The sequence below is a fragment of the Sitodiplosis mosellana genome, unplaced genomic scaffold (genome assembly GCF_009176505.1).
Source record: "Sitodiplosis mosellana isolate CC-2019 unplaced genomic scaffold, AAFC_SMos_1.0 Smas_scaffold_6191, whole genome shotgun sequence".
Taxonomy (NCBI): Eukaryota; Metazoa; Arthropoda; class Insecta; order Diptera; family Cecidomyiidae; genus Sitodiplosis; species Sitodiplosis mosellana.
In genome coordinates, this window is record NW_022601432.1 from 1,555,030 (window position 1) to 1,576,887 (window position 21,858).

General features: G+C 35.9%; 5 protein-coding genes across 10 annotated transcripts in view; 2 read left to right on the forward strand and 3 right to left on the reverse strand.

Moving 5' to 3' along the window:
- Positions 1-250: 250 nt before the first annotated feature.
- LOC129576676 (mitogen-activated protein kinase kinase kinase kinase 5) lies at positions 251-14,240 on the reverse strand. 4 transcript variants are annotated; one of them, XM_055462093.1, is made up of 11 exons: positions 11,317-14,240; positions 8,315-8,752; positions 7,711-8,194; positions 7,483-7,546; positions 5,427-5,465; positions 4,283-4,725; positions 3,394-4,197; positions 3,208-3,302; positions 2,910-3,036; positions 1,894-2,020; positions 251-1,638 (listed from the first exon to the last, which is right to left on the reverse strand). In XM_055462093.1, exons 1-11 carry the CDS (start codon positions 11,446-11,448, stop codon positions 1,539-1,541), a joined length of 2,853 nt encoding a protein of 950 aa, XP_055318068.1. In that variant the 5' UTR covers positions 11,449-14,240; the 3' UTR covers positions 251-1,538. The 4 variants fall into 4 exon arrangements, with proteins under 4 accessions (XP_055318068.1, XP_055318067.1, XP_055318070.1 ...); XM_055462092.1 differs by having other exon boundaries at positions 3,391-4,197; XM_055462095.1 differs by lacking the exon at positions 5,427-5,465.
- A 110-nt stretch (positions 14,241-14,350) lies between these two features.
- LOC129576687 (cytochrome c oxidase assembly factor 5) overlaps positions 14,351-21,858 on the forward strand; it is a 152,660-nt gene continuing 145,152 nt past the window's right edge. Inside the window, exons 1-3 of one of the 2 annotated variants that reach the window (XR_008688916.1) lie at positions 14,351-14,656; positions 14,740-14,841; positions 14,945-15,070. Coding sequence is in view for 1 of the 2 variants with exons in the window: in XM_055462112.1 (XP_055318087.1) it covers positions 14,546-14,656; positions 14,740-14,841; positions 14,945-14,995 (264 nt within the window). In the remaining variant the exon portion in view is untranslated. Of the gene's footprint in view, positions 14,657-14,739; positions 14,842-14,944; positions 15,112-21,858 lie in introns of those variants that run through there. The other variant, XM_055462112.1, reaches the window with a different exon arrangement.
- On the reverse strand, positions 15,117-18,673 carry LOC129576682 (transmembrane protein 39A). Of its 2 annotated transcripts, none has more exons than XM_055462103.1 (6): positions 18,553-18,673; positions 17,560-18,270; positions 17,011-17,424; positions 16,767-16,906; positions 16,030-16,675; positions 15,117-15,846 (listed from the first exon to the last, which is right to left on the reverse strand). In XM_055462103.1, the coding sequence occupies exons 2-6, from the start codon at positions 17,599-17,601 to the stop codon at positions 15,625-15,627; spliced, it is 1,464 nt and encodes a 487-aa protein (XP_055318078.1). In that variant the 5' UTR covers positions 17,602-18,270; positions 18,553-18,673; the 3' UTR covers positions 15,117-15,624. The 2 variants fall into 2 exon arrangements, with proteins under 2 accessions (XP_055318078.1, XP_055318079.1); XM_055462104.1 differs by having other exon boundaries at positions 18,403-18,660.
- Positions 18,404-21,099, forward strand: LOC129576681 (membrane-bound transcription factor site-2 protease). Its single transcript, XM_055462102.1, has 3 exons — positions 18,404-19,230; positions 19,292-19,647; positions 19,807-21,099. Exons 1-3 carry the CDS (start codon positions 19,156-19,158, stop codon positions 20,894-20,896), a joined length of 1,521 nt encoding a protein of 506 aa, XP_055318077.1. The 5' UTR covers positions 18,404-19,155; the 3' UTR covers positions 20,897-21,099.
- On the reverse strand, positions 21,005-21,790 carry LOC129576685 (LYR motif-containing protein 2). The gene is made up of 2 exons (XM_055462110.1): positions 21,596-21,790; positions 21,005-21,456 (listed from the first exon to the last, which is right to left on the reverse strand). Exons 1-2 carry the CDS (start codon positions 21,632-21,634, stop codon positions 21,178-21,180), a joined length of 318 nt encoding a protein of 105 aa, XP_055318085.1. The 5' UTR covers positions 21,635-21,790; the 3' UTR covers positions 21,005-21,177.

The window sequence follows — 21,858 nt, forward strand, 5'->3', positions numbered from 1 at the left end:
CTAGATGTGTTCATTTTGTCTTTAAATATGGTATATTTAGCTGCTGTGTATTAATTATTAAAATTTTTTCATGTTTATTGAATTTATCTGCATTTTAAATGTATTCACGTTGGATCAATATGTTCAGGTAAATGTGTGTGTGTGTGAGAGAGAGAGAGAGTGAGAGTATGTGCATGAAATATAATGTTTCGTTTGCATTTCTCTGTCTCTCTTTTTCTATGCTTTAAAAATAAGTTGCCAGTATTAATTCTTTTGCCTTGGGCTTAAGTGATATCATTTGTTTAATTTATTAAACCTACTAAAATAGGTACATTGTTTTTCTATATTTTTCAGTTTCTTACAAGAAATCGAAAGCTAAATCGTTCACATATATCAGTGCTATATCAATCAAAAATCGAATGAAAAACACAAAATTCGAATTTAAAAAACACATTTCAGTGTAGTTTCTGTTTTTTTCGAAGGGTTTTTGTCTTAAATTGTGCTGCGGTATGGAAATATGTTCGTTGTCGGTTTTATTGCTATTTGGACTGAAACTGATTGCATAGAAAATGCATATATTTATGAATCCGAAGGAATTGCTTTGCTGCGCTTCTGTTGTCACGGAATTGGAATGTACTGGGGTGGCTATGTTTAAAAAATACTTTACACATTTTGTGTTGCTGTTGACTGAAATGACAATTATTCTGGAACTAATTTCTGTTTTATGCCATTTTTCAATAGGTTTTTGTTATCGATAAAATAGCGTAGTTCATTTCCACTATTAGGGAAAGTTAAGATAAACGGTTGTTTCTATTTGATTGTGCGTAGCGAAAACACAACATTTCACATTGGAAATAAAGTGACCCGTTCCATTTCCAAGTGAAATTCAAGAGAAAAATATAAATACAGAAGAAAAAAACACAAAATGGGACAATGACTCTCGCACGTATTCGATATTTACATAGATTTACACGATAATCGTTTCGACTTCATACTGAACCAAGCTACTGTGTGGCCAAATTAAAAAAAAACCCAAAGAAAATCTACAATCAATTTTGATTGAATCATGTAAAATAAATAAAAATTCGATCGTAATTCTTTAAAAAAAAAATAATACAAAACAAGAATTGAATTTTTGTTTCTTTTCGCTCAGTGCAACAAAAAGGATTAATTTTTTTTTCATCATAATTTTTTTTTGTTTTCGCTTGTCTATGTTCTTTCTTGTGTGTCGCTATTATTGAAATTCGTTAACTAAACGCTACTAAATACTATTCATCCAAGCGCAAATGGTGCGCACAACAAACTACCGAATGAATCAAATTATATCGAACCGAATTGATTTATGCCACTATTTAATTTCTTCTTCTTTCTAATTATACACATCGTTTGTAAACACAATCCTTGGAGGAGCTGCATTTGAAAAAAAACCATCACTGATTGGGCGCTTAACGCATGAAATTTTATTCCATCATCTACGGTGTTTATTTTTTCTTCTTTTTCTTCTTCGTTTTCTTTGTGAAATGTTTACGAACAGGAAACTATTGAATACTGCTTTTAGTTTAGTAGCTAGCCTCGTGGCCGGCCAGAATATGAAGATCGTGACCCTCATCCTGTGTCAGGGATCCAGCTCGTACCACATGACTCTCTAATGCCACAACCCTGTAGAAATAACAGTTGACGAACAACAAATAATCATCAAAATGGGCTCACAGAAGGACAAAATCCGTTTATGGCAAACATTTCCGAGACGCAAGATTGCAATTTGTGCATAACATTTAAAAAAAAAATACTATAGACATTGAACACAAGATTTTCGAATGATCTCGGGAAGGATCGTGTTTGGTTGCAATCGAACATCTTGGAATTTCGTGCCATGAACAAAGTAAAAAAAAAATGCGACAACGATAAACATACTTATCACTTCCCAAGAGTCGATATGTGCGACTCAGATCGGAAATCTCTTGGGTGATCTCGCCATTTTTCAGCGATCTACCTTGCATACCATTTTTATGGAATGCTAAAATGCTATCCGGTAAACATACTGGAAAAATAAAAGACAAATCAGATTATTTCACTCGATTGACACTACAGCTGTCAAAAATCGGTATTTCATTAATATGTTAATAAACAACATATTTTAATAATTAATAAAAATTTTGAAACACCATATTTATTAACGTTAATAAATATAGTGCATTTTATTAACATATTAATAATTATTAGTATGGTGAATTTTCGGTTATTAATATGGTGCCGATTTTATTAGAATTCTAATAAAATCGACAACATATTGGATTTTATCCGATTTCATCAACGGACGACATCATGTTCACATCAAAGTCTATTCAACACAGCGTTTAGATTAAGACAATCATTTATCACGGCAAAACCTTAAAAAAAAACGAGTCTGGAAATATTCGACATGTTTTTTGTAAAACTAAATTGTTCAAAAACAATTGCGAAGAAAAGTTTCATACAAAAAACATGTCAAATATTTCCAGACTCATTTTTCATCGAGATTTTGTCGTGATAAATGATTGTCTTAATCTAAACGCTGTGTTGAATAGACTTTGATGTGAACATGATGTCGTCCGTTGATAAAATCGGTTGAAATCTAATATGTTGTCGAATTTATTAGAATTCTTATAAAATCGGCACCATATTAATAACCACATTTTATTAACATTTTAATAAAAAAATTGTCGATTTTATTAAAATTCTAATAAAATGTACACCATATTAATAACCGAAAATTTACCATACTAATAATATTAATATGTTAATAAAATGCACTATATTTTATTAACGTTTATAAAAAATTCATTTTATTAAAAAATTAATAAATTATTAATATGTTAATAAAGTGACAGCTGTAATTGACACTGGTTGGAAAGCATAAAAACACAACAAAATTAGAACGAAATACTTACCAATACTTTCAATGGTAAAGTCAAAGTCTAAATGTGAAACTAATTTTCTACTTTGTCGAGGATTTCCTTCCATGGTAACGATTTTCGCAGTTTTACCATAGCAGATCAGTATTGCATCCTTATCGACCTGCAGCAGATACAGAGATCAACATGAAAAGTGAGTGTTTTTTGTGTAAAATTTAAATCAATTCGGAATGGAATTCAATGAATGTCAACGGAGAAATGACAATAAAGTCAATGACAGATGGAAGTAAGCAAATGGATGTGGATTTCTGTTTCCAGTCGAACAATTCCTTACCTGAAATACTTTTGTTACTTTGATGGGTTCTCGTCTGGGTACCATTGTTGCGGTTCGATCGATCTCCAATTCATCGGAATGGAACCAACTGGCACCTGAAAAACACATTAAAAAAACAATCGATGTTAGAATCTTTGATCTTATGCATGGCAATTAAATGGAGAAAAAAATGTGAAAAACAACCACTGTTCATATTGATGAGGTCAAGCTTAACCGAGTCTCCGATGCCCTTTTTCACGCCGGTACAAACAATGGGATACTCTAATTCGGGTGTAATGATCATTTCGAAAACATTGGTTATTCCACCATTGATTGCTGGATTAACACCGCTAATATTAACCGCTAACGATGGCCATTCGCAATGTTTCAGCAGCATGAATTTGTTCAGCGGATCGTACCATTGCATAAGGAAAATGCCCGACGTTAACGCGCCACACAGGTATTTATATCCATTGTATGGATTTCGAATCACACAGCATTGTGTACAGCCCTTTGTGTCTGGCACTTTTGTGGTGAGTGCGAATTTTTTCGGCACCAAACGCTCTGGAATTCGATTCATGTGCACCGAAAATCGATTGGCATCTTTGGAGTGCAGTGCAAGCAAATCATGTCGATATAATTGTGAACTTTTGCCGGATAAACTCATTAGCACATCTTTGATGACATACAACCAGGTGGTTCGACGTGGGAATAGCTGATCGATGGCTGCATCATGTAGTTCGTTCATATTTAAATTGAAAATACCCTCTTCGGCTCCGATGAGCAGATGTTGGTCTTTTGTTTCCGGGTGAATCCATGATGCGGTACAGTGAATGGTGAGCGGGCAACCGTTGAAGATTTTCGAGAAGCAAGCGCCCATGTGGACTTTTGGCGTTGGCGGCAAACCATTCGAAACGGGGCGTGGTGGTGTTTGCCTTCGTCGATGCATTCGCTTCGGAGGCACAGGTGGTGTATTATTCAAAATATCTGGCTGAATCTCTTTTTCCACTTCTGAAAAATTGAATAAAACAAGAAGCAAAGGCAATTTGTTAATAATTTTGAAAATTCATTTCACTCAATTCAGCGACAGATTTACCTTCTTCTTGGCCACCATCGCTCAGGCTTCGCGTTCGCGTTGAACTACCTAGGTCATTAAGCAGGCTCATCAAACGATCCATTGAACTGTGACGTAACCGTGAATCGTCTGTCGGTGATGTGCCCGTTGCCGTGGTCGTTGTTGATGTGGTCGTCATCGTCGTCGTCATCATTACCGTTGGTGCAACGGATGTCGTTAAACTAATAACATCTCCATTTCGATTGCTATTGCTATGTGAATTATTGCTGGTGATGATTTCCGTGATTGGTGACATATCGAAGCGTAATTGGTCCGATTCGAAGCCTTGATGGGAAATGTTACTCAGATCAGTTACAACATTCGGTGCATTCATATCACTGCCATTGTTGTGATTCAAATTCGACAAATGTGGACACATACAATCGGATAATTCTTTGGTGTCAGTTGTTAAGGGTAGTGTCGCTCTGTGGATTTCGTATTTCGTTTTTTTTCGTACATATGTTTATCGGTTTTTGTTTTATATTCAGTGTGTGAAGGCACGCAGGAGACACATATGTGAGAGAGAAAAAAAATTACAACAAAAGAACAAAAAGTAAATCAATTGAAGAAATCAAATGTGATTCGCTTTAGTTGTCTTAAAACAGATATAAACAGATGTAACGACAGAATAGGCTTAGGCAATTTGTATGACTTCAATAAACAAGATGATTTCAATGATATATTTTTTTAAGAACAGAAATGAAATGGTCTTTCAATGAATGTTACATGTATGCACGATGAACGACTTTTTCGTTTGGTGAATCGAGGGTCACAAAATGTAAACAAACAAAAATCTTTATGAATTATTCAAAATACAAAAATTTGAGGGACTTTGTATGTGAAAGAAAGAGAGAGAGAGGGAGAGAGAGAAACAGAAAAAGAAATGATATTCATGCGCACGAAACGAAAGAGCAAAGAAAAAGCAGTTTAGCAGTTAATATCATGTGGAAAATTGCATAAAATTTCTTTTTTTACATGCTTGGGCACTAAAATAAATTTGAATGAATACAACTAAAAGCTGATTAAAATCCAAAAGCAATCTAAATATGAAAGAATAGGGTATTTTACAACAGAATTTTACGGTATTTCAAAAGTCAAATGTTTACGAACAGAAACTTTAAATTACCTTAATTTAAGCTCCTCATCGATATATTGCAAGAGACTCCTACAATTCAAAAATCAGTTGTAAATTCGTGTCAAACCCAAACAACAACAACAACAAAAAAACATTTCATACCAAACAAATCAAAATAATATAACACGCAAAATTATTTTAAATCGTTTCAAACAAACTCGCATCTTTGATGCATCAAATGCACACGAAATTCCTAATCGTTTTTTTCTTTTCTTTTTGGTAAATTTACCAAAGTTATGTATAAATTCATATGTAATAATTTATTTTAGTTCAAACGAAATATTTTGCCAAAATTTGTTGCATTTTCGAGAATTAAATGATTTTTCAGAGTGTCTGAATAAAAGAATAGAATTTTTCTAGAGAAAAGATTTTTTTTACAGAAGAAGAAGAAGAATTTTCAAAGAGAAAAAAAAGAAATTTTTCAATTTTGTTCAGCGAAATTATTTTTCGTTTGAAACACGTTCGAATTTTGTTGGATTTGTCAACAGTTGGCATATAAAGAAAATAATTTGCGAAAAATGCAGCTAAATACAAATAACACACAAAATGTGCATGAAATTAAAGAAAATCATACGAAAAACAAGAATTTCTAAACCAAAAAAAGAATAGTGAGTATGAGAGATCAAAACTTAGTCTATTCAAAATTGGCTTTTAAGGGTTCATTGTAGAAAATCTTGAATTAAAATATTCTCGCTCCATACACTCACGCACACATACAACTAGGAAAAAAAAAACGTTGAGAGACCTTTGAATAATCGAGTCATTCTATTTGGAATTTGACTTGAATTTGTTGTAAACTTTGATTGAAATCGAGAGCAAACTCAAGCTCAAACTATAAATTAGTGAATGAAGTTGCTGTATTTAAAGAGTGTGTTGCCTTAGAAAATGAGTCGTTTATGTAAAAATTATTTGCTAAAATGTAATTGATTAGTTTTGCTTTCCATGAATCGAACGAAAGAAAAGTGTCAAAGGGTTAGTATTTTTCTGTTGATATTTGTCAGATGAAAAAGAAAAATTAATAAAGCAATAAACTAAAAAAAATGGTGAGTTGAACATCGCTTCTCTCTTGTTGAATTAAAACAACAAGGAACACCTAATTGCAACGCGTTATTGATTATCAAAGCGCAATAGAACCTCTCCGTTTCGATGTCCGGCCACAAAAAGTTTCAGATCATTAGAGAGAGAGAGAGACCATGTAAAATCGCTTATTTTCGACAGAAAAAAAAGCGTTCGAAAATTATATTAGAAAAGCCTTGAATACATTAACAAAAATCAGCATTTGTTTTCAGCCACATTCCATTTGCCGCAACGCATGGCTATTTTGAGAAAAACAAATGCAAATCATCCTAAGAAGTGAAAACAAGTAATCGAGAGCGAAAAAAAAACACAACAACAAAAAGAACACAGAACAAAATAGCGAGAAAAAAAATGTTTCAGTTCAGTGAAAAATAAAAACACACACGATGAAGAGAATTCAAGGAAACATTTGCGCCAACCTCAGCGTCATTCGAAACAACATAGTGCCGGTTGCTTTGGAATGTCGACGATGACGACTACTACGACGACACGTAGAATTTTTCAATTTTCTGTACATCCGGTGTAAAATCGATGATTTCGAATAATTATAAAAGAAAGAAAAACACAGACGAATGTAGAAGAATATGAAAAAAATTAACACAAAATAAAATAACATTTAATTTAAAACTTATTTTCTCAATTTTGTTGTTTCTCTTGTTAGAATTTGATTAGAACCGTGTGTTAGCCACGACAACGAAAATTTGAAGAGGAAAAAAGACGAAAAGAAGAGATTTTTTTTGAGTTAAATAAAATTCCGAATGCCTTTTTCAATTTATTGCCTTATCAATTTTTCTCGGTCGGTTTGGATTCGAATTCAAGAGAGACAGAGCGAGACAGTTAAATGTTGAAATTCGATTGGGTGTGCTTAAGATTACGAGATACGATTTGTTTTCTTTTTGGCGCGTGAGATAAATAAAAGGGGATTTTTAAATGGATTAAATAAAGTCGAATTGCATTTCTCTCCACTTACATATCACTTGGTAATGTTTCGGGGCTAGACGAACGGCCGTTACTCCAATGTGACGAAGATGGGGCTAATCGAACGAGACCATTGAGCGCGAAAAGAGAAAAAAGCAATAAAATTAGAGCATATAAATCAATGAATGGCGCTTGTCTAAGTGTGGCGAATATTCAATTTCCACTTAAAGACTCTTGCACGCCTTATGTATGTCTATGTATTTATTAGTGTATTATATACCATTTTTTATGGTGTGATTTTGTTGATTTTTCGCCAAACCATTGCTGCGGCTGGATGTTGCACGGCTCGCAATCCGTTGCGGTACGTTATTTGGAATGCCCGATAGGTCATCATCACCGTCCGAATAAAAGTCAAATTGATTTGGGCTTAAATACTTTTGTAGCAAATCCTTGACAATGCGCACAGACATGTCGCTCATAACAAATGGATGTGATAGCAGCTTTTCGGCGGTTGGTCGCTTTTTCGGGTTTTTCGTTAGCGCTGTCTTGATAAATGAGTGAAACGTTGGCGACCATTTCTCTTTTTCCTTCAACGTGGGCGGTTTAAAGCTACTTTTTGACATTAAAAACAATGCACGCATCGGATGTAAATCAAACATGGGCGGCTGTAGTTCGGCCAACTCAATGGCCGTTATGCCAGTCGCCCAAATATCACATAATTGATTGTAGCCACCCTTTCGTTCGACGGCCGCTACTTCAGGCGCCTGCAAAATAGAACAACAAAAAATTTAACCCAACAATTTGGCCATTAAATTCTCAAGCGAAACATAGAGGGAGAGAGAGAGAGAGAACAGCATAATTGATCGTTTCGATTCCACACTTACCATCCAATACGGCGTTCCAATGAAGCTTCGCCGCTTATTTATTGTGGCGGTTATTTGTGCTGATACACCGAAATCGGCTAATTTCACATCACCATTCTCCGTGAGCAATATATTGGCACCCTTGATATCGCGATGCATTTTATTCTTCGAATGCAAATACTCCAACCCTTTCAATGTTTCTTTACACATGTAGGCAATTTGTTGTTCATTCAATGGCCCGGTCACTTGATAAATATCTTGTAAACTGCCACCGCCACAATATTCCATGCATATCCACAGTTTACCACGTCGCAGATACGAACCAAAATACGCAATAATATTCGGATGTCGACAATCTCGCATCATTATTATTTCCTGTTGTATCACTTGAATATCATCGCCCGGCTCGATTTTAATTACTTTTATTGCAGCTAGCTCATTGCTTTGGATACGTTTTGCCTACAGAACATAGAGAACATGTGTGAATGGATGAACGAACGAACGAACGAACGAACAAAAAAATTAAATGGCTTGAAATATCGCAACAAAACTAGTTCATTATTTCATGCACTCACATACAAACAACACACACAGTGGGGAGATAGATAGATAATATGTCGCAAAATCGGAATTCACCATTTGAACACTGTGAGCAAATATTTGGTGCGGACGAGCGAAGGCAAAGGAAAATCCAATTTCATTGGACGGTAATTCCACATTGCATTTTCCGAACATTACATGCAAATTGCAATTCGATGGACAACGACATTGATGAACATCGCCATTCGTCATAAAAACATTATTAGCAGATAAAATTCCACATTTGCGATTACGTAAATGACACACACCTGTTTGAATGTTTTCGGTTTGTTGCTTCGTGTCTTTTTTTTTGCTGTCATTTATTCACAACTTAATAACCTTGAATTCAATTTGATACTGCTTTTTTTGATTTTCGGGTGTGAAAACTGCTCAGTCGCAAAGAAAATATGTAACATTTCTTGTCAATACACAGCAAATGGGACAAAAACGAGCTAGAGCAAAAAAATGTTGATTTTTTTTCGTCTCCGACGTGTGTTTTTATTTGCACTCCAGACTCGTAAACCAGTGGCGATGACGACGAAGACGACAAGAAAGAGAGAGCCAAAATTTGTTTGGCATTTAGTTGATGTTGTGCTTTTGATTTTTATATATCGATGGCAGTCGTTTGGTCGGTCGGTTGGGTCGGCTCAGCTTAAATTCTTTTATAATATTTACATTTCGTGTGTGTGTTGCGAGTTATGTATATACATAATCTTTGGCATGTTTACTACACTATTTTATCGACGCATAAATCATATGGATCAAACTACCAGCCGAAATTGCGTCTAGAGATGTCATGTATGTGCATAATCAAATATTATCGTAGAATTCTACATACATTAAGTGTCGTTTGCTGAGAATTGACGATGACATGAGCAAAAATATGCCGAGAAGATGAAGACTCTCAACGACGATGCCGCCACCGCCACCGCCACCGCCACCGCCACCGCCACCGCCACCGCCACCGACAACAAAGACGACGACGACGACCACCACCACAACGCTGACATAACGAGTAATGAAAATTGCTGACAAACATGCCAACTGAAGTAGAGTTGCGCGCGAGAGCGGCATGTGCACACAAAGTGTTATAGAGAGCAAGAGAAAGAGCCGAAACGGGCGTGAATGCTTGAAATGTTGCATATACGTATATGTATATAAACAAATGGGAAAAGAAAACGCGACCCAAGCAATCAAACATGCAAAATACTTAATACATATTTTAATCCATGCTGTAAAGCATGTGTAAGTTTATGCAGGCAAAAAGAGACCGATTTGCTCAAAGCGCGCTCAAATGACCCAGAAAAATTGGATGTAAACCAAATAATCCACATTTTAATGCCTGGTGAAGTAATGTGAGTGTGTCTGCGTGTGCAAATATATATATATATATATACATAAGGTTTGAACCGTTGTACACATGTGCGTGCTGGCATTGCCCATAACACATAGAAGTACACAGTGAAAATAAAAAAAAAGTGTAAGAGAGCATCGATAAAGCACGTTGCATGAGCTCTTGCAATTGAATAAGACGAGAGAAGAAAAACAACGGCACCAACAAAAACTGAACGTTGGTTCAAATGCTTAGGGCGCTCGATGTAAATACAAGATTTATGCGAAACATATACACATTTTGCACATAATCAAATTCTTTCGCTCTGCTAACCCAAACTCATGTTCGACGACAACAACAACGACCACGATGACGACGACGATGGACGGAGACGTTCTATTGCCACGGAGACTGTGTGCTGAGTAGCACAGCAATTTTGGCATAACGTTTCATAAAAGTGTCAGATTTTCATATGGCAAGGCAGTTGCTAGCGAGAAAACGCACTCACACAGCAACGGCCACGCCACTGCACAACAACATCATATTGTCACACCGACAACGATGACTAACGACGATGATGATGAAAAAAAGCAATAAGTAATTGCTTTTTAATTCACTTTCTCCACTGATGTAATGCATGCAAAAATGCCCGTTCTCTCTCTCTCTCTCTCTCTCCATTGATATGCGTTGGTATCTCGATCTGTACAAGGGCTTCTTTGTCTCTATCCACGCGCAAACAACATCAACCGAAAGATGCATATTACAACGTAATTCTAATACATTTAATTGCTTTAGCTAGTGATAGTTCGTAGATATTTTTTTTTCTCTTCAACGCTTTTGTTTTATTGCCTTGGCTCGAGTTACGTGTTCAAGTGTACGGGTGCACCTGTATCCGCGCACAGAAAACCAAACACACACACATCCACCCATAACATGAATTAGAGAGAAAATAAATGAAAACAGCTCGATCAGCGCTCATCGACATACATATCCCATAAATTGCAACCATCACATCGCTAAACAATGAAAGGAGTCAGCATTTAACACACACACACATACAAAAATGAAAACTAAGAGGAATGAACAAGGCGAGAGAAAAATCAGCACTTACCTTATAGACGTCGCCATAAGTGCCCGAGCCAATCTTTTGAATCAGTTCATATTCATCTTGTGGATTCCGTCGTGATATATCCGAGCTGAGCAAATTGCTTGCATTCGCCATTGAGGTTGAGCTATGAGCCATGATTTTGTTGTTGTTGAAAAGAAATAATCCTTCGTTTCGATATATATCCACTATATCGATAATTGATTTATGCTTCACAGCACGTTCCTTTTCTATATTCAAAATGTTCGATGCGTCTCGACTTTGAATATTTGATTTCTACACCTTCCTCTCTGTCTCTCTCTATCGCACAAGCTCTCGTGTATTCTCTCACTTTATTTCGTCTTGTTCTCTGTTTTTTTTTCTTTTCTTATTTGCTTTGACTGTGCGGCCCCGGTGCCGTGTTTATTTGCTGCTGCTGCTTTATTTTCGTGTAGTACAATTTTGTGTAGCCTAATTAAAATTGCTGGCAAATGAATTTCTCTCTTGTTTCTGGTAATAAATAATTGACGTAACAACCGAATCGAAGTTGGAAACGAGCAAAAAGCAAATTTATTGGCTAATCCTCAATCATTTGGAGTGTGAAAATAGCGTGAATATGTATGGATGCTGCTGTAAATTGTACCAATTTACGATGAAATTAATATGCCACTGATAAAAACTAGCAGAAAAAAAAGAACAAAATGACGAAGAGAATTAACAACACACACAGAATTCAATAGATCTCCGGTGGTGGTGGTTTTGTTGTTGTTGTTTTTGTATCGTTCTATGGCCCAGTTGTGTCACACAAACAACAGGAACAAATGCATGATATATCCATTCAAAGAAATGTTGTTGCTCGTGTGCGTTTTTAAATTCGATCAAACCGATGATTCTATTCGCCGTTTGCATAGCATTTTATTCCCTCTTTCTCTCTCTCTCTCTCTCTCTCTCTATCTCTTTCTCGTTCAAAACCGTATCTAGCACTAGATGTTTCAATTCAGTGATTATTTAACAGCCAAAATAGCATTTTCTCTTCGTCATCTTCTCGTCGAGAAATTCATTTCTTTTTCAAACAACCTTTGAAAAAAATTTATCTTCTTTTTATGGGTTGAAATTTCGTCGCTTTTTAGAAAATGTATAAATATGCACGCACACGAACTGATGGTGAACGCGGTGATTCACATTTCGATTTGAGGCTCTCAAAATGAACGAACACACGGAAAACGAAAGAAAAAAAAACAACAAATAGGCGCACACAACACTGTTGTTGTTGTTGCTGTTGTACAAATATGACTTCGGTGTGTGTCTCGTGTTGTTTTCCACTGTTTTTGTTCAAAAATGTGTCTCACTATGAGTGATTGTTTGCCTGAATCACAATCACTTTGGTGTCATTTACATTCGCAATTGGCAATTTTAATTCATTTGTTCATTTAAGCTACGCTTCTCTCTCACTCACTCTCACTTGCTCTCGGAGTGCGGTTGTTGTAGTTCTTTTATTTGTTTGTCTTTCTTCTGTTTTTTTTCTTTCTTCAATGCACTTTATGATCGTCGTGGATAATAAAATACACGCTCACTCATTGCAAAAATTGCATTCACCGAGAGAGCGCTCGAATAGAGAATTTAGAGAAGAAAAAAAAACACACAAATTACACTCTCACATGTGGCTATCCCGTTTATAGCCCATTCGATTCGTGTCACACACATTGAAAACAGCCAACAACCGAAAAAAAAAAAAATAATGAAAACACTCACACACGAAATTGATTTCTACGCAAAATTGTCGATACTCTTTTATTGTTATTTATTTATTTATTTTTCTTCACAAAAATGCAACACAATTCCACCAGTCAATTGTCCAAAGCACATCGATTTTTTTCATTTTATCGTAATGCATGATTAATTCAATGCTTGATTGAGATGAACCTTAACATCGAAATGAATAACAAAAGGAAGAAAGAAAAAAAAACAATAACGAGCGAGCGAGCGAAAATAACAACAACAAAAAAAAAACACACACTATTTTGTGTTACACGAAGTGTCGCAACAATGAACGAATTAAGCACTCTTGAAAATATTCAAATGGTTTAAACTCGTTGAACAACGCGTTGCTCGCAAATACGACAAAAAAAAATTCCAGCACAATAAATTCTCTCTCTATTGCTAATCAACTCAAACAACAAATCAAACAATCGACACCAAGACAGAGGAATGACTACGACGACGACGATGATGATGGAGGAAAAAAAACTTCTTTTTTTTTGTACGTTGTTGCTTTTTTTGGGAGCGATTTTTTTCCTTTCTTTCTGTTTGTAATTGGTGCAGCTGTCACAATTTTTTCTAATTGTTTATTCGGTTTTGTGTGTGCTATAGTTCTATCACTTGAACTGAGTCAAACGGCACGTATCGAAAATCAACGAACTGATTTCCTTTTGTTTATAGTTTTCCTTGTGTTTTTTTTCTCTTTCTGCTGTGTCTTCTTGTATTCCACTTGGCGAGTGATGAGAAAAGTGCGACAATTTCTGGTGTTGTTTTTCTCCCTCAGTTCGACGAGCTACTGCTGTTCTGCTACTGCTACTCTTTCTGCTATGTGGGACAATAAAAAAAAAAGTCGCCATTTGCATTATCCACATTCATTCGAACTGTCTTTCGTTCAATCCATGTATTTGTTGCTGCTTTGCCTGCTACAGCTACTGCTACTAGAATTTGGTATCCGTTATGTCGACCACAATCAAAACTTACACATGACTTTTTTTCCCACTGCTATTGATTCACTAATGATTCCGTTTTTTCCCTAATTGCACATGAACAATATTAAATTATGCGGCTCGCAATTGAAACAACTGCAAATCGTCTAATTGGAAAATAATTGAAGTTGAAATTTTAAAAAAAAAGCGATTTGAAATCGTTCATACAGTCGACAGTGCACACATTCATTCGCACAAACACACATACACACGCATACACTTATACACACGCCCAACACCACAAATGGTTTGACAACTGAAATGTCACTTTTTCTTCCTTCAACGTGCAATTCAGAGCAAAACAAAGTCATCTCGAATGTGTGTTGGTGTACGAGTTTTTGACAAGTGTTGACATTCCGACAATTGAGCGAATAAAATAGAGTGTTTTCTTTTTCCTTGTTTGAATGCCGAATTTCATCAACTTCGACCCGATTTTCGTTTCATAATCAAGGCTTTGTTTGATACAAATTCAATTTTCGATTTGTGAGCGGATTCCACTGGGCGTTTTCAATATGCCGATGTCATATACTGAAGAAGGCGAACAACTCGCCGATAAATCACCTTGTGCAGAACTTCGGGCTAGCCTAAAAATGTGCCTACTGGAAAGTGATTGCTGTAAAAAGGTGATGCTCAATTATTTTAATACAAATGTTTATTTTATGATTAGCACCTTCAATCGCAACTAACCATTTCAAATGGTCTGCAGGAAAAGGTGTTGCCTCGCGATTGCTTGAAACGAAATGATAGCACTGTGCCGGAAGAGTGCCATGCATTGAAATACACATTTTTCGAATGCAAGCGATCAATCGTACGTAAATTTTTGTTTATTTTCAATTTTCATCAGTGATTTGAATGACCATAACACATAAAGTCCTTTTCCAATTTGTTTCTGTTCTCATTTACCTCCACAGTTGGATATGCGAACGCGATTCCGTGGCCGAAAGGGTGAAACCTATAACTAGTTTATTCAATTTTAGACTTTTTTCCGTTGTATATTTCGTAGCTTATTCAAATATTTATAATAAACAGAAGAAAAAAAAAACACGACTGAAACCAGAAGAGAAAGAAAAAAAGACCAGATTGTTTGTTTTCATTTGCAAATTTTTATTTTAAATAAAAGATTTTTGGTTTTGACCAATAGCCAACAAGAAACTCTTTAAACATTCACGAATTCTTAGTACCGAGTGAGAGAAAGTGAAACGAAGAGAAGAAGAAGAAAGTAAGAAGTTTAAATAAAACTAATAAAATAAGCGACAAAAAAATTGTTTTGTTGTTGGTTAAGTGATTTTCATCCATTTGAGTACATAAAAAACAACAGATTTGTAAGATGTATGTGTTTTATGTGCAAGCATACGTTTAGATTCATTTGGCATGTGTGATTTTGTGAGATGTGTGTATGTGTGTGTGTTTGTGTGCTGTTTTGAATGTGTTTAACATCTAGATCAGTTCTTCATTTATTGTTTAATTTATTGTATTCGAAACGAAATCAAAAAAAATGTAGATTTTGAGGCGATCGGTTGAATTAACGACGAAAGCGAGAAAACCCCATCCAATTGGTGATGATAATAATGATGGAGTCGTCGTCGTCGGCTCAGGATCGATGCATTTTTGATGAAGAATACATGCGATGTGTCACAAAGAAATCCCGCACTATTTTAAATAGCGTATGATAATTTGCCAGCACTAAATAGCTTAACGAGATGATATTGTGCCATTCAACAACCATAAACAATATGACAACTTGAAGTATTACGATCACCGATTGAATTATGGATAAAATGAGATAAATGTTAGACGGATTTTGGAAGAACATCTGAAATTGACACACAAAAAAGAAAACAAAATGTTTATTAAAAATTCATCTAAGCATGACACATTTTGTATCGACAGATTCACTCCTAGTATAGGCTCAGCTCAAAATAGTATCTCTACACTAGAAGGTATAATAGGTAAGAGAGAGAGAGAGAGAGAGAGAGAGAGAGCGTGAATTACTTACATAAAACCGTATATGAACACCGTTGCCGGGGATTGCAGTTGTAATGACACCGTACGATTTGAACAGTTCCCCTGAATGTTTGATATACTGGCCAGGTGGCCACACGACTAGTTTCGACCATGCCACCGCTGGCGGTGAATATGGCCGTGATTCAACTCGTGACCATTTGCCCAGATGCAATGACGCCATGTGCATAACATCACAGTAATTGGCTGGAAAACAGCACATCGCGCACATTGTTAACCCGCCCAGCACCAAAAAGCCCAAATGCTGTGTCGCCCAATACAGATCGTAGTATAAAAAACTTTGAGCAAAACAGCACGGAATGAATGCCGCATAGTAGGCATTCAATAGCGATGTAAACACGACTTGTTTGAAACGATTATTATAGTCAGTGCGCAGTATATCGATTTCTGCGCGTATCACCGTTGGATTTGTTGAACACGAATGTGACGGGATGCCATTGAAGTACGTTGACGATTCCGTTTCGAAGATGGTCCGTAGAAATGGTTCGATTTGCATACCAAATGTTATGACATAGACAATCATCGGATAGCATAAATAAATTACGATATACCGCTGCTTTGGAAACATTTCAAAACACAAATATCCCAGCACGGACAAAATTCCAATGAAAAATGTGAGCCTATTTCAAATGAAAAACACCGAGAAAAAAAAATACCACGTCACAACATTTGAAATTCAATGTGAGCTTGTCTTTAACTCTGTATACATACCGTATGAATTTCAGTGCAATGTGATACACTTGCTTCGGACATATCATTTCCAAAATTCCTAATAAAAAGCAGTACATAAATCGTCGTCCTAATAATATCACAATAAACATTGTCAAGTGTTCATCAATCAGGTAGAAATTCTGTTGTGGAATACATTTGCAAACAAAATATTAGTTTGTTTCATACTGCTTGTACAGAACAGAAGACATTGACATTTGACGCATTAGAAAATGACACCACTTACCATCGTTTGACTGGTATTTGATTCGGGTAGCCACCAAACGGTTCGGTAGAGATGTAAAAATTGCATGGCCGTTGCAATCATGGTGTAAAGAAAGATCATCAATTCATTGACTAATTCGGAGCTGTACGGCACGTCGGGGAATCGTATGTGTTTCGGTTGCATCGGATAACTGGTGAATCCGTTGCCATTTGATAGTTCATGTTCAAATTTACTCGTTTGCAATTCATCATATTTGATAGCAGCAGCCTGTTGTTGACCTGATTTGGCCAACGAATCCGTACTACTATTGCTGTCATACTGTACCAATGACTTGTTGATATTATTCAAACTGTCATTTGGATTTGAGGTACTATTTGATGCTGTTGAATTTGAACTAGTTGTCTCTGTGGTACTACAATTACCAAATGTTGGTTGCTAGTAATGAGAGACGAGAACAGAAAAAAAAACACAACAACAAAAACATTATAATTAGTTGAGAATAAAAAACAAAACAAAACAAAAAATGACAAGAATTTTGTTTGTATGTAATATTAGAAGAATAATCTTTACCAGTGACCGTGAACCACGATTTATTCGTCGATATGCTGACATGTTTCGTTTTAATTTTGTTGATTCTTATAAACAAATGTGATGATCGACTTTGATCGTTTCGATTTAATTACGAACTGTACGAACCCTATCGTATTTATGTTTCACGTTTTCGTTTTCGCATCAAATCTAAATAGTCATTTCAAACATTTTTTTTCCACTGAAGTGACGCTTTTCGTATGCACCATCTCACAATCAAATAAAAAAAAATTTAAAACCACAACACAGAGAGAAAAGAAAAAACCAAAATCTATCACTAAAATTTTATCACCCCTTATCGAAATGATCTGAATTTTCGAGCTGAATTATGGAATGCGACCTTCGATTAAATGTTGGCTGAAGATTTTCTGCGGTCCAATTGGATTCTGCTCGGCTAAATGTGTGAATTCGCGAAAATTGACACAAATGTCACTCTTCTCATAGATGCTATTTCTCTCTATGGTGTGTCTCTCTCACTTTGGATGCCGGCAATAATAAAATGTTATTTCACTTATTCTTTTAATTTCTCAACTTCTTGTTGCTGCTGCTGCTGCTGCTATGTGTCTATTACATCAAAATCTTTACTGCTGTGTATTTCAGTGTTCGTACACTTTTGTGCTCTGTCTGTTTTTTTTTCTCGTCATATATATTCCCTTTATCGTTTGACTGCGATGCACAGGCACACACTCAGAACTGAAAAGGCAACAACAAAACGCATGAATGCTCAATAAACCGACGTGTTCGTACTTAAACAATAACACGCAATGTTTTCTTTCGGCACCTCGACACCACAATTGTCAAAATTTTAACCAAACACCACCATACCAACGTGAATCATTCCAAACGCCAAACACATACATGCAATACGCACTAATCGAAATGTAGAAATGAATAACGTTTTGGACGTTCAGATTTGTTTAGTTGATTTAGAATTCAGATTTGTTTAGTTGATTGTTATTTTTAAATAAATCCAACCTTTTTATTGATTGTTAATTTCATTTTTTCGAAAGAATTAAATTGGTTTTAAAATCATGCACAGATTTCATAATTACGATTCAAACTGACGTCAGACTAGAGGTCGTTACTGGTTCACATTAAATAGTGACAGTTCAAGCAAACGATTTGGGTTTTTGTTTTGTTTTTTTTTTTCCATCCTCATTCGTCATCTCTCTTTCGCTCTGAGAAATATGTAGCAAATAAATATGCAAAAGTGAATCTATTTTAAGTGCATCTCCACCAAAAATGAAACCAATTTGTTGTTGCTGTTTGGTGAAATAGATTAATTTCAATTGCAATATACATGAGAGTTTATTGTTGCAACGAAACAACGAAATCGATAATTTTCTTTGGAAAATCACTGAGCTTAATTGGAAGGTTGTCACAAATGTGCGCCGGTTGATTACACTTATCAAACTGTGTAATAAATCTCAGCGTCAATAGCAGTGGTGTAGATTTTTGAGGCTGATGAGTCCATCTTCAAATAATAGAAATATGTGCAAAAACGTTCATTTAAATTAAGATAGATTCTCGCTAAACAAAAACCGTCTAAAATATACACAGACAGAAACGCACTTCAATATGGATTTTATGGTATTCGCAATTGTCATATTGGCCATTTATTTGGTGCTCTGGTTTTTCGATTCATTTTTCAAGGTAAGAAAAGAGAATTTATTGACTGTTCCTTTCAATAAATAATTAATTTATTGCATTGCAGAGCTGTATGCATTATCCATATGAGGCGTTTTTGAATGGCACAGGCTTAACCATCAAACCATTCCGTATTCAATGGTATACAACGGCTTTGAATCGAATCACCATCAAATGGGCGCACACTTATCCAAAACTATTCACTTACTCCTTTGACGTCGGTGTTTTTTCGTCCATTTGCCTGTTACCCATGTTACTGCTGTGGCAAATGAAACCGTATATCTGGGATGCATTTCTGAACGGTGCTAAATCGGCGCCGGGTCAAACGATGTCCACGGAAAAGGCAAACACTGGCGTTCAGTTTGAACTCATGTTACCCGGTGTGAATTTACCATTTGATGAAATTAGTTACTATGTCATTGCGTAAGTCAACAATGCTGAAAGCTCATTTTTCAGACACAAAACTCGTTGAACAAGTTTTAACTTGGAATCAATTTTTTTTTTGTTGATCTTCTTTTCATTTTCATTGAATTGACTAATTTGGTGTGTTTGTATAATTTTCATGCCGTCGATCGCTACCAGCATGGGAATCTGTAGTGTGGTTCATGAAATGGGTCATGCATTTGCGGCTGTATTGGAAGATGTGCCTCTGACTGGATTTGGATTTAATGTGCTTCTTGTGCTGCCGGTTGCCTATACACAAATCAGTACCGACCAATTGAACAGTTTACGAACGTGGCGTCGCCTTCGTATCCTCTGTGCCGGAATCTGGCATAATATTTTATTGGCCGCTTTCTGTTTTTCGCTTATGTCTTTGTTGCCAATTCTATTTACGCCATTTTACAATATTGACAAATCGGTGATTGTGACCAGTATGAAGCAGGATTCAACGTTGTCCGGTGAAAAGGGGCTTGCCGTAAACGATGTCATTACATCGATAAATGATTGTGAGATCAAAAATATAGAAACCTGGTATGGATGCCTAATAAATGCAATTAAACATCCACCATCATACTGTATCCCATCAGAGTATGTGCTTGATCACGATGAATCGGTACAGGTGTCGCACACAAATTACGGTGTCATCGAATGCTGTGATCGAAGCAATGTGAAAAATCTCTGCTTTGAATATATAAACGAAGAAGGTTCGTATAGTTTAATTGAACTACCACAATTTATGTGCTTAAACATACGGAATACGATCGATCATTCGACGGGCTATTGCCATCGAACACGGGGCAAGTGCAAAGATAGCTACTGTATCAAACCAATGATGAACAATGCAACGACGCTTATGCAAATCAAACGGATTGACAAACGTGATGTCATGTATATTGGCCATCCATCGGATTTGGCATACACTATGAAAGTATCAGTCTATGTGCCGCGCACATTTTTGCTCAATTCCAATGTTGCCGATGGCATTTCGTTGATTCTCAAGTATCTGGTGGTCTTTTCACTCGGATTGGCAACACTAAATGTGATACCGTGCTTCTATTTTGACGGTTACCATATTACCAGCGCGACGATAAACCATCTATTTCAACATCTTATACCCGAACGTAATCGGCGTGAATGCATCACCATTGCGGTCACATCCATCGGTACGCTTATTCTTTTAGTCACGCTTTTGAAAAGTGTTTGGCATTCGATAAATCAGTATGCCATTTAGAATGCGACAAACAAATGATTCAAAGCTTTATTTACACACAATGCACGTGGCCATCATTTGAGACATTTGGATTGCAAAGAAAAAAATGAAAACGTAAATTATAGAAAATCTTTTATACAATAAATGAATTTATTCATACCAAAACGAAAAAAATAAAATAAAAGGAAAATCCCTAGTAGAGTTTAAAACAAATAAAAAAACCTGTCATTTTCTTTTCTAACAATCATAACTGTAAAAACATTCTCCTTTTGTTTTGACTAGTATTTGGTTCGAATTTACTGTCATTTCGTCTTATCATTGGATTTTGTATTTTTGGTGCTAGTTGCTTCCGAAGCCGGCGTAATACCGCTTAGTTCTAAACTGGTTTGGAGTTCTTTGAGGGAACGCTGGCCATGTTGCAGTAGCATTTTGATCGTTAATTCATCCGTGTGATGCATATTGGCACGAAAATCAGATCGTGTCCATTGTTTCAGATCATTTCGGCTTGACACCTCCGGAACCAGTTTAATTGAACGGAATATTTCTCTGTAGAGCTTTATCACCTCTTGCCGCAGCATAAACTACATTGAAAATGACAGAAGATTAGCTGATTTTTCTCGAATAACAAAGTTCTGTATCATTTTTCACTGATGAAAAGACAATTTTCTTGGAAGAAATGTACAATTCGAGAAGCATTCAACGTTTCTTCGTCAATATTACCTGTTTCAATGACAATGTTGGTTTCGTAAATTTGCTCATTGTGCCCAAAAATCAAGCCACAATTTGAGCATGGAAAATTGCTTTTTGGTGTCTGTTGACCAGCAAGAATCAGAAACTAAATACACATCGCTTTTGTAGTTTAACCCGTCTTTGCGAAATGAAAAGTCCAATGTTTACAACAATTATCACTCAGACTCAATGGGTTTCAATAAAGTTTATAGGTCATTCTAGCAGTGAATGTGTTTAATTCTCCTCGGTTGTGA

Coding starts and splice junctions, on each gene's coding strand:
- LOC129576676 (XM_055462092.1), bottom strand. CDS start 11,448: ATGGCTCATAGCTCAACCTCAATGGCGAATGCAAGCAATTTGCTCAGC. Junction 5,466..7,482: donor GAAACATTACCAAGTGATAT/GTAAGTGGAGAG, acceptor TTTGAATTGTAG/GAGTCTCTTGCAATATATCG. Junction 1,639..1,893: donor CGACTCTTGGGAAGTGATAA/GTATGTTTATCG, acceptor TTATTTCTACAG/GGTTGTGGCATTAGAGAGTC.
- LOC129576682 (XM_055462103.1), bottom strand. CDS start 17,601: ATGTCAGCATATCGACGAATAAATCGTGGTTCACGGTCACTG. Junction 17,425..17,559: donor ATCGTGGTTCACGGTCACTG/GTAAAGATTATT, acceptor TCTCATTACTAG/CAACCAACATTTGGTAATTG. Junction 16,907..17,010: donor CAAATACCAGTCAAACGATG/GTAAGTGGTGTC, acceptor ATTCCACAACAG/AATTTCTACCTGATTGATGA.
- LOC129576681 (XM_055462102.1), top strand. CDS start 19,156: ATGGATTTTATGGTATTCGCAATTGTCATATTGGCCATTTATTTGGTG. Junction 19,231..19,291: donor TTTTCGATTCATTTTTCAAG/GTAAGAAAAGAG, acceptor ATTGCATTGCAG/AGCTGTATGCATTATCCATA. Junction 19,648..19,806: donor ATTAGTTACTATGTCATTGC/GTAAGTCAACAA, acceptor GATCGCTACCAG/CATGGGAATCTGTAGTGTGG.
- LOC129576685 (XM_055462110.1), bottom strand. CDS start 21,634: ATGAGCAAATTTACGAAACCAACATTGTCATTGAAACAG. Junction 21,457..21,595: donor CAACATTGTCATTGAAACAG/GTAATATTGACG, acceptor TTTTCAATGTAG/TTTATGCTGCGGCAAGAGGT.